Source organism: Perognathus longimembris, chromosome 24 (genome assembly GCF_023159225.1).
Source record: "Perognathus longimembris pacificus isolate PPM17 chromosome 24, ASM2315922v1, whole genome shotgun sequence".
Taxonomy (NCBI): Eukaryota; Metazoa; Chordata; class Mammalia; order Rodentia; family Heteromyidae; genus Perognathus; species Perognathus longimembris.
The window spans coordinates 11,197,604-11,207,765 of NC_063184.1; the positions used below are offsets into that span (position 1 = coordinate 11,197,604).

The 10,162-nt window shown below is 39.8% G+C and overlaps 2 protein-coding genes across 2 annotated transcripts in view; one reads left to right on the top strand and one right to left on the bottom strand.

Annotated features, from left to right (window-relative positions):
• Zgrf1 (zinc finger GRF-type containing 1) overlaps nt 1-2,626 on the top strand; it is a 58,512-nt gene extending 55,886 nt beyond the window's left edge. Inside the window, exons 24-27 of the mRNA XM_048333604.1 lie at nt 771-947; nt 1,082-1,216; nt 1,852-2,113; nt 2,284-2,626. Of these exons, the coding sequence (XP_048189561.1) occupies nt 771-947; nt 1,082-1,216; nt 1,852-2,113; nt 2,284-2,441 (732 nt within the window). The 3' untranslated portion in view covers nt 2,442-2,626. The remainder of the gene's footprint in view (nt 1-770; nt 948-1,081; nt 1,217-1,851; nt 2,114-2,283) is intronic.
• A 5,657-nt stretch (nt 2,627-8,283) lies between these two features.
• Nucleotides 8,284-9,202, bottom strand: LOC125341366 (60S ribosomal protein L6-like). Its single transcript, XM_048333369.1, is given in 2 exon segments — nt 8,284-9,070; nt 9,072-9,202. Coding segments are annotated over 2 exon segments (897 nt in total). The 5' UTR covers nt 9,182-9,202.
• Between the last annotated feature and the right edge of the window lie 960 nt (nt 9,203-10,162).

Consider the following 10,162-nt stretch of genomic DNA (forward strand, 5'->3'; position numbering starts at 1 on the left):
TGATACCTTGCTAAAAGGTTAATTATTTATGTAATTTAAAATAGAGATAGAATTCAAATAACATATGACCTCTTTTAAAGTAGCAACTTGTTAGCATTTAATACAGTCACAATGCTGTTTAACCACTACAGCTGTCTACTTTTAGAACATTGTCATTTTCTAAAAATGGAACCTTATAGCCCATAACAATTGCTCCCATACCTTCTTCCCCTGGCCCGGCAACTAGAAACTGTCTTTAGACCCTCTTATTCCCTCTTAGAGCATCATAATCATATGAGGCTATGTTAGCAAAATATTTTGTAATTTTATAGCATAATAATTTACATTGTACTCTAAAATAAACATATTTTGATAATTTCTTTAAAATATATTTGTTGTTTGTCCTACCATATTTGTAATACATCTTTTTTGGGGGTTGAGGGTCAGTCATGGATCTTGAACTTAGGGCTCAAGCACTGTCTCTGAGCTTTTCTGCTCAAAGCTAGTACTCTACCACTTTGAACCACAGCACTACTTCCAGTTTTCTGGTAGTTAATTGAAGGTAAGAGTCTCATAAACTTTCTTTCCTGAGCTGGCTTTGAACTGTGATCCTCAGATCTTAGCCTCCTGAGTAGCTAGTATTACAGGTGTGAGCCACCAGCTCCTAGCTTGTAATATATCTTTAATTCTGTGATAAAGCAATATATAAAATTTTTAAATGTTACTTTTCTTCCCCTAAAGAAAAAAAATGCTGTTTTCATTTCTTATTTTTCTGCATTTAAATTTCTTAGGGTCACAAGCCAGTTATGTTGAGAACCCAGTACCGCTGTCACCCTGCAATCAGTGCAATTGCTAATGATCTCTTCTATGGAGGAAACCTCATGAATGGCATTTCTGAACCAGAGAGGAGCCCCTTATTAGCCTGGCTTCCCACCTTGTGTTTCTATAATGTCCCAGGACTAGAACAGGTAAGTGACATTCATGTTGATGGCAGACAACACAATTTGTTGGTTTCATTTAATTATTGTTGTTTGTGTGATTTCGCTCTCCCTTCTCATAGTCATTCTGGGAAATATGACTTAGGATCTGTTTTTTCTTTCAGATCGAGAGGGATAACAGCTTTTATAATGTGGCAGAAGCAGCATTTACACTCAAGCTAATTCAATCACTGATTGCAAGTGGAATAGCCGGCCATATGATTGGGGTGATAACATTATACAAATCCCAGATGTACAAGGTTTGCATTACATTTATGATACTTATCACATATTAAATATAATTACATATTGCAGTGTTTGGTATTGCATTTGTCATAGTTTGAGGCCCTTGGGGAGCTGTAATTTCTATACTAACAAAGAAGCATTCTGATATGTTTTTCTGGCCTAGATTTTTTCTGCATAATTAAATGTAAACCTAACAAGGTTTAATTAAATTCAGTTTACAGCTGTGGAGGCAGAAATGCAAATAAATAATTTAGAGGAAGAAAATATATGCTTTGTGTTTGGGAACAGATGGGATAATCTCTTGTTTTCTAAAATGTTCCTTAATGAGTTACATTTGATCAGTAAATGCAAGGATACACAACAGATATTAATGTATACATGAGCTCATTACTTTAACTATATTTTTCCTTTTGACTTTTAGTAGGTTTTCTTTTTCTACCTACTAGCTTATTTATCAGTCAAATCAACATAAACTAATGAGTTCTCAAGTGATAGATAAAGCTTACTTTTAGTTTTGCTTTATCAGTATTGTCATCTCGTCATTTAATTAATTAATTAGTTAATTAATTATTGGCATTTTAGAAACCATGTAAGCCTAGGGACTAAACTTTGCAACCCTGGATTGTATCCTGTCTTCTTCCCTCCACAGCTTTGTCATTTACTTACCACTGCCAACTTTGACAGTCCTGATATTAAAAGTGTGCAAGTGTCCACAGTCGATGCTTTTCAGGGAGCCGAAAAGGAGATCATTATTCTGTCCTGTGTACGGACAAGACAAGTGGGATTCATTGATTCAGAGAAACGAGTGAACGTTGCCCTGACCAGAGGAAGGAGGCATTTGTTGATTGTGGGAAATTTAGCCTGCTTGAGGAAAAACCGACTGTGGGGTCGTGTGATCCAGCACTGTGAAGGTAAGATACAATTGCCTTGATTTCAGGCATTTTGAATTAAATCTGTTGGGGGGGGGTGATGTGGGCAGGAATGGCTCTGGAGGGTCATTGCGGAAGATGACTGGTATGATAATAACATGAGGATCAGTATGAAATAAAAGGGAATTTATCTTGCTCTGTATATTTTTAAGGAAGGAAAGATGGACTGCAGCATGCAAGCCAGTGTGAGCCACAGCTGAACCATGTTCTTAAAGACTATTTTGAAAAACAAGCAGAAGAAAAACAGAAGAAAAAGAACATGAAAGAAAAATGTAAAGAAAAATTACATCCACAGAAAGACATGGTCTAGGAATTTTGTATTTATGTAAATTGAGATTATTTTACACTATATATTTTTATTACTGTAAAACTTATTGAAAAAATTCGATTATGATACTTAACATATTAACATATTAAAAAGGCACAACTAAAATTTTTGCTCTTCAAAGAAGTATGTTATACTTACACTGTGCTCCAGCAGCTCACGTCTATAATCCCAGCCACTTAGGAAGCTGAAATCTGGAGGATCATGGTTTGAAGCCAGCACGGAAGAAAAATCCAGAAGACTTCATCCAAAATAACCAGCAAAATGTTCATCTGGAGGTGTGGTTCCAGTGGTAGAGCAAAAGCTGACTAAGCACTGGTGGGGGGGGGGGTCGGGGGGGGGTAAAGTGGGGGAAGCACTATTTATATTAAGACAGGCAGATTTTTTTTGTAATATAATCTCCTTAGGGATAATCTGTCAAATACAGAAAAGTATTCAAAAGAAAACAAAATTGCCCAGAAATCCACTCTCTAGAGATAATCATCAATGTATTATTGTGTTTCTTTTTCTGTATCTGTATTCTCCCTATAAATATATGTAGACAGTGTTCTTTTTTGGGGGGGGGTATTATTTGGCAGTATTCAGGGTCTAGCACGTGATAGTTTTGTGCTCTACAGTTTGCAGTTATTCACTGAAGCTAGAATCAAGGTCTCTTACTGTTGCTCAGCTTTTCTGCTCTACTACTTACCTATGCCTCCAGTTCCAGCTCTTTGCTAATTAATTGAGAGTATTGCACATTTGGCTGGCTGGCTTAGAACCTTGATCTTCAAATCTCAGTCTCCTTAGAAGCTAGAGTTACAGGTGTGAGTCACCAGGACCCAGCTGATTTTGGTTGGTATAAATTTGGTTTTGCTTTTATCCTTTGTTCAATAAGGGAGAGTGCAAGTTTGTTAGTAATGTTTTTAGGTAGGCATGCACCTGCTTTGTTTCAAATGGCATTATACAGAAAGCCCGCCAGTTCCATCCGCCTGGCAGTCCACCACTGCTTCTCCCGGTTCTGACAAGAGAACAGCTGTAAGAGTCAAATATCTATCTCATACATCCTCATAATTATTTTTAATGTAACAGGGCACTGAAATCCTTTTAAACAGGACTGTATTGAATTTATTTTATTTTGGGCAATCTTGAGTTTTTAACTAGGGTCTTGAGCTCTGTGTTGGGATCCACAATGACATCTTTCCATCGGGGCACCATGGTGCCTGCCTGTCATCCCAGCACATGAGGCGGGAGACTCGTGAGCTCCAGACTAGTCTGGACTAAATAACTAGTTCAAGGCTTACCTGCCTGTAAGCCAAGAACCTGCACCCAAAAGTTTTTTAATTAAAAAAAAAAAAGAATTTACTCTTGCCAACTGCTGGTGGCTCACACCTGTAATCCTAGCTACTCAGGAGGCTGAGATCCGAGAATCAAAGTCTGAAGCTGACCTGGGCAGGAAGTCCGTGAGATTCTCAGCTCCAGTTAACCCAGTAAAAACTAGAAGCAGAGCTTAAGTGGTAGCCTTGAACAAAAAAGCCCAGGCCCTGAGTTCAAACCCCAGTACCAGCACTAAATGAAGCCATACCTTATAGTTTTTCCTTTTTTCTAATTTATAGAGTAATTAATTGCTTCGGAGTCAGTCCTTTGCAATTCTTGCACAGTCATTTTTGCATCAGTCATTTTAGAAGTGGGAAAATGTGATGGAGTTGGGGGGCCGGGGTGCAGTGGCAGATGGGGGGCTGAGGTTGAGGATGCAATGTTTTAGTCTGGATTCCTTTGCCTCCCCACTCCCTTAGCTCTTGGAGATTTGCGCGTCCAGCTTGTTGCCCCTGTCAGTGGGCCTGAATCGCAGTGAGCGCGGTGCTTGTGGTTTTGTTTCGATATTCATCTCTCACGTCGGTCGGAAGTGGTTTGGATGGGCTGGGTCACAGGTGTCATCGCCAGGTGCGGCACCAGCTGCAAGGCCTGGTTTCTAATTGCACTCTGCCCTTCCTCCTCCCCTGCCTTTCGCAGCAGTCTTCTCCCATTCCTTTCCTGCAAGGCTTCTTACCACAGACACCGTGAGAGACAGAGGAACTCCAACCGATCCAAGATGGTAGCCAGGCGGATCCAGCTCAAATTCGGCTACCATAAGCCAGTGTTGGACGTCATTTTGTTTATCAAAGGATGAAAGATACCAAAACCAGTAGGGGGAGAAAGACAGCACTGGAGTTTGAGTCATGGCTTTCTTTTCAGCAGTTCTAACACTTGAGCCACACTCGCAGCCTTTTTTTTTTTTTGCTTTAGTTATTTCTCAGGTAGGGTCTACGGTTGCCCCAGGCCACTGTGAATGAAGCTAATCTGTGTATGGGTCTACAGTGGAAACACAGGTGCACACACTGCCACCAGCTTATTGCTTAAGATGGACTCTCACTAGCATATTGCCTGGGCTTGCTTTAAACTTTTATCTTCTCTCTCTAAACCTCCCATGTGACTGAGATTATATACATGAACTTCTTTGCCCAGTCAGTCCCCTGACAAATCTTTGACCCAAACAAATGCAAGTCCTGATAATGTACCCTGGATAGTTCCGTGTGTAATAATTTATTAACAATTTCTTTCAATAATCTATGGAACAAATACAATTTTTACTAGAAAAGAATGAACTCTTTCAAGGTTTTGAAAGTCTGCATGTGGTATTTAAAGGTCTAGTATGCTTCTTAATGCAAAAAAAGGAAAAAGATAAGTGTACTAATAGTGATTTTTAAACTATTTTGATTATAAAAATTTTAAAAATATTTTCATATGTGTAATATACATATATCACCAATCTTAGAATCTAAGGTTATGAGATTATGAAACTCAGCATAAGACTTCAAAATAAAACGTAATTTTGTGTTGTTCTTATAACTGAACAAAAATAAAATCTATTTGATTTGGGGATGCTAGAGCAAACCCCAAATGCTGCATGGTTTGACTATGGTTTTATTTAAAACAGCTGTGAAATAGCTTTATACTAATTAGATTTTTTTTATTTTAAATGAGAGTGAACTTGAAATTGGTTATTTACTTGGCAGATATTGAGCCTTGAAAATTAAATAAATGTTCTAAAAACATTAGATCAACACTGATTTGAAATGTCTGCTTCATTATTACTCATGAGTGAAACAGATGTTTAGTTCAAGTTGTGTGTTTGGTTTTCATTAATATGACTTGATTATGAAGTAAGGGAAAAATATGGCCCCAAATATCTCTGAAAGCCTCTGAGATCTTTGCATCCTGAAAAACTAATAGGATGGGTTTCTTTTTTTAAAGTTTTTCTGCTAGTCTCTACGTTATTGCTTTCCTTAGCTATTTTACTTTCTAATTAGGCAAATCTTGAAGTGTGTGTGTGTGTGTGTGTTGCATATGTGTGAAAAGTCAGAAAATAGTCAAATTGCAATATAAACAACTGAGCTTTAAGGTACCTATAGCACACAACTTCTTAAGATAGATCACACACACACATACAAAACACACACACCCCTAAGTCTTTTCACACCTCAGAATTTGCCAATGCGGAGGCTTTTCTGTATTATTCTCCATGCAAATGTGTGGTTCTTCTGTTCTTCACTGTCCCACACGGATTCCAGGATTCAGGAACCCAAGATTGTCAACATCTAGATGACATGATGGCCACATTACCTCTTGGTTGGTCTAGAACACAGATGCCAAAAGTGTGGGCACAGGAAGCTGAGTTCTTACTTCAAATATGCCCTCAAGCCTTTCCTTCAGGAGCCAAGCTGCCCCTGGGACATTGGAGCTCAGGGGATTCCTGGCCCCTAGTAACCTGTAACACTGTTGTAGACATTGAACCAGACTGTTCTCTAGTGGACACAGGGCTAGGGACAGATACATGCTCAGTGAGTAAACTGACTTTAATTGCACTAGAGAAATCAGTACTGCTCCAACAAGGAACCCATAAAAATGCAATGCATACAAAATAAAACAATTTTTTAATGGCAGTGCTGGGACTTGAATTCAGGGCCTAGGCACTGTCCCTGAGCTGCTTTTGCTTAAGGCTAGCACCTTGTGCTGTACCACTTGAGCCACAGCTCTACTTCCAGATTTTCTTTTTAGTAGTTTGTTCGGGAGAGATAAGAGTCTCATACACTTTCCTGCCTTGGCTGGCTTCAAATTGTGATCCTCAAATCTCAATTTCCTGAGTAACCAGGATTACAGCTCCCGGTTCCTATCCAGTATTTCAAATGAATTCTAATGACCCCGGTAACATAGTGACAACACACGGGAACAGGGTCAGGGAATTGGGCCAAGTACAGTAGACCCTGAACGTCCTTGAGTGAATGGGTCCAAGGAACCAATCCTGGAGAAAAACCAAACATGCTCAGGGTCTGTCGACTCTTGTCATTGTATCCCTGTTGTTGTCTGCACCTGGTCAAAACTGCAGTTCCTACACAACCCAGCATATATATATATATTTCTGAATGTGTTAACTCCGAAATGTGCATGGATGTGAGTAGTAGAGTTTGAACTCAGGATCTTAAGCTTGCTTTCTGAGAGCTCTATACCACATGAGCCATGCCTCCAGCTTTTTTGCTAGTTATTTTGGAAAGAGAGATACAGTCTCACTAACTTTTCTGCTGAGTCTGATTTTGAACCTAGAGCCTCTGAATCTCAGCATCCCAATTAGCTAGGATTACGAGTTTGAACAACTATGGCTTGTCTGGGAGTACCTTTTATTTAACTTTTTTTTTTTTTTGCCAGTCCCAGGGCTTGAACTCAGGGCCTGAGCACTGTCCCTGGCTTCTTTTTGCTCAAGGCACTCTGCCACTTGAACTACAGTGCCACTTCTGGCCTTTTTCTATATATGTGGTGCTGAGGAATTGAACGAACCCAGGGCTTCATGTATACCTAGGCCATATTCCCAGCCCTAAACTTTTTTTTATCTATAAACAAGAAAAAAGCAACTGAAAAAATATGTTATTTATTGACAATGATAGACAAACAACACTGTAGAAACAATGATTTCTCCATATAGTCAAAAGAGAGAAGTGGCAGGCATATAACACAATATAAAACATTACACATACTAAAAGTACCCAAGGTTGCGATTTGGGGTTGTATGGAATATATGTTGACAGTGAGTATCTAAAGTAGTTTTAAAAGTAATACCAATCACATCAAATCAGTATTTATTTCAATAGAATTGACTTTATTGTTGTGTTTATATTTAGTTTGTAAATTTTGTTGGTTGGTATAGTCACACAGTAGATAAAAAACAAGCCAGGAGTATTGGCTTACACCTGTAATCTGAACACTTTTGGAGTCAGAGGCAGGAGGATCAGAAGTTCAAGGCTAGTCTGAGCTGCCTAGTGGGTTCAAGACCAGCCTAGGCTACATTGTAAGACCTTGTCAGATAGATAGATAGATAGATGTCAATCATTTTTGCATGTAGTCATTTGTGCTTGTGTGTGTATGCGTGTGTGTGTGTGTGTGTGTGTGTGTGTGTGTGTGTGTGTCCTGGAGCTTGAACTCAGGACTAGGGCACTGCCTCTGTGCTCAAACTAATGCTCTACCATTTCTACCACATAGAGTTATGAGCCATAACTCCACTTCTCTTTATTTGTTTTATCTTTTGGTGATGAATTGGAAATAAGAGTTTTGTGTACTTTCCTACCTGAGCTGGTTTTGAAGCCCGATCCTCAGATCTCTGCCTCCTGAATAGGATTACAGATGTGAACCACTGGCACCTGGCCCCTTTGCACTTCGTTGATTAAAAAAAATCTGCTCTGCTATCTATGTATATTCCCATTGTGTGAATATCTGGCAAAGTTTTTTTTCACTCTGTAAGCTGTGTTCCCTAGAGGAGCCACTATTTCTTTTTTTTTTTTTTTAAGTTTAGAACACTATGAGGATAAATCCCATTTGTTAGAGCAAAAAGACATCTCATGTAGCCTTGGAGTTGAGGAACAGCTTTGATTTTGGGTAGAATTTGTGAGTCCACTGCTTTCTGATCAACCTTGCGCTGCTCTGTAACCTCGTATTTCTCTTTTTCTGTGTCGAAGATCTCGCCCTCCTGGTGTCTGGGCTTCCACAGCTTCTTCTTCTTGAAGTACTCATCGGTGAGGTGCTTGGGGATCTTCACCTTGCTGATATCAATTTTTGTGGAGGTGGCAATAACAAACTTCTGGTGTGTTCTACGCAGAGGAACACGATTGAGGGACAGAGGTCCAGTCACAAGTAGTAAGCCACTGCCCAGCTGCTTCAAGAAAACCACTCTCTTGCCTCTGTGGCGCCCAGTGAGGATGATGAGGATGGTCCCTGGAGTGATGCTGCCTCGCAGCCTTCGCACATGCTGACTAAAGGGCTTCTTGCCATGGCTCAGCAGCTTCCGAGGCACATCTTCAGTGGGGTAGTATCTAGGCATTTTTCGAAGCTTAACCACCCGGGTACCTCCGTTCTTGTCACCACCAACTGGTTTTGTGACAGTAGCAAGAACTTTCTCCTTCTTTTTCTTTTCAACCTTAGACTTAGCAGCCGAGTACTTCCTCTTGTACATGGCTTTTCTGGAATACATAGCAGACCGAGAGTATCTGCCAATTCCTCGGACCAGGACCGGGTTTCGGCTGCAGTGGGGAGTCCCTTTCCTGGCCTTTTTTTTTGGACTTAGACTTAGGGGCAGCCTTCTTCACCTTGCCATCGGCACCAGCCTTCTTGGCTTTAGGTTTCTTCTCCTTAGTGTCCGGCTTCTCAGCCTTTTCACCCGCCATCTTGCAAGACGGGAAAGAGCAGGAGCCACTATTTCTTAATTAGCATATAATGGCTTCTGATCACTCATTTTCTGGAGAATATTGTTGGTTTTAAGCCAAATGTAACAGATAATTTGAAGAACTGAGTCACCTGGACAATGACCTAAGTACAAGGACCAAGATTCATGCAAATAACAAACTTGTCTTTTTCTCCAAGTTTTTGTGGCATTAATATGCCACAAAATATTCCCAGCTGGAAAATTAAAGAAAGAAAAATAAAAGCCAAGCAAGAAAAGTTATGTTCTATTCAAGGCATTAGTTTAGATCTGGTTTAGTTTCATATCGACATAGGGTTTTATTTTTAAAATGTTCACCCTATCTTTTCCACCAGAATCTTTAGCAGACTTTTAAACAATGTCTTGATTTTTCTGCACAATAGTACGTTATGAAATCAGTCTTCCGTTCAAGAAAAAAAGTGGATCCCCAAATCCTCAAAAATAAAAACTCTGGATTAAAAGAGTCTGCTGAGAAGAATGCCATTATCCCCTTGCAAATCCGCTCCTTTCTCTATTCTCAGCCACATGCAGGGACAATAACACAACATGGCCCGGGGTAGAGTTGATGTGGGGTTGCTATGTAGAAGCCACAACAGAGCCTCTGGGGAAGCAATGTCAAAAAAGGAAAAGCAAAAGATAAAATTTAGAGATCTATATTTTCTAGATCTTGATCATTAAAAATAAAAAACAACAACCCAGCTGTAAATGCCATATTTTCAAGCACAGAATGGAAAGGGAAGAGTGTGGTGTGTGTGTGTGTGTGTGTGTGTGTGTGTGTGTGTGTGTGTGTGTGTGTGTGTGTACCAGAATTAGGGCAGGGGTGCTGTCCCTTAGCTTTTTCTGCTAAAGACTGGTACTGTATCACTTGAGTCACAGTTCACAGCTCCAGTTATTGCACTTTTCCAATACCTGGGTGCCTCACACCTGTAATTCTAGTTGCTCAGGA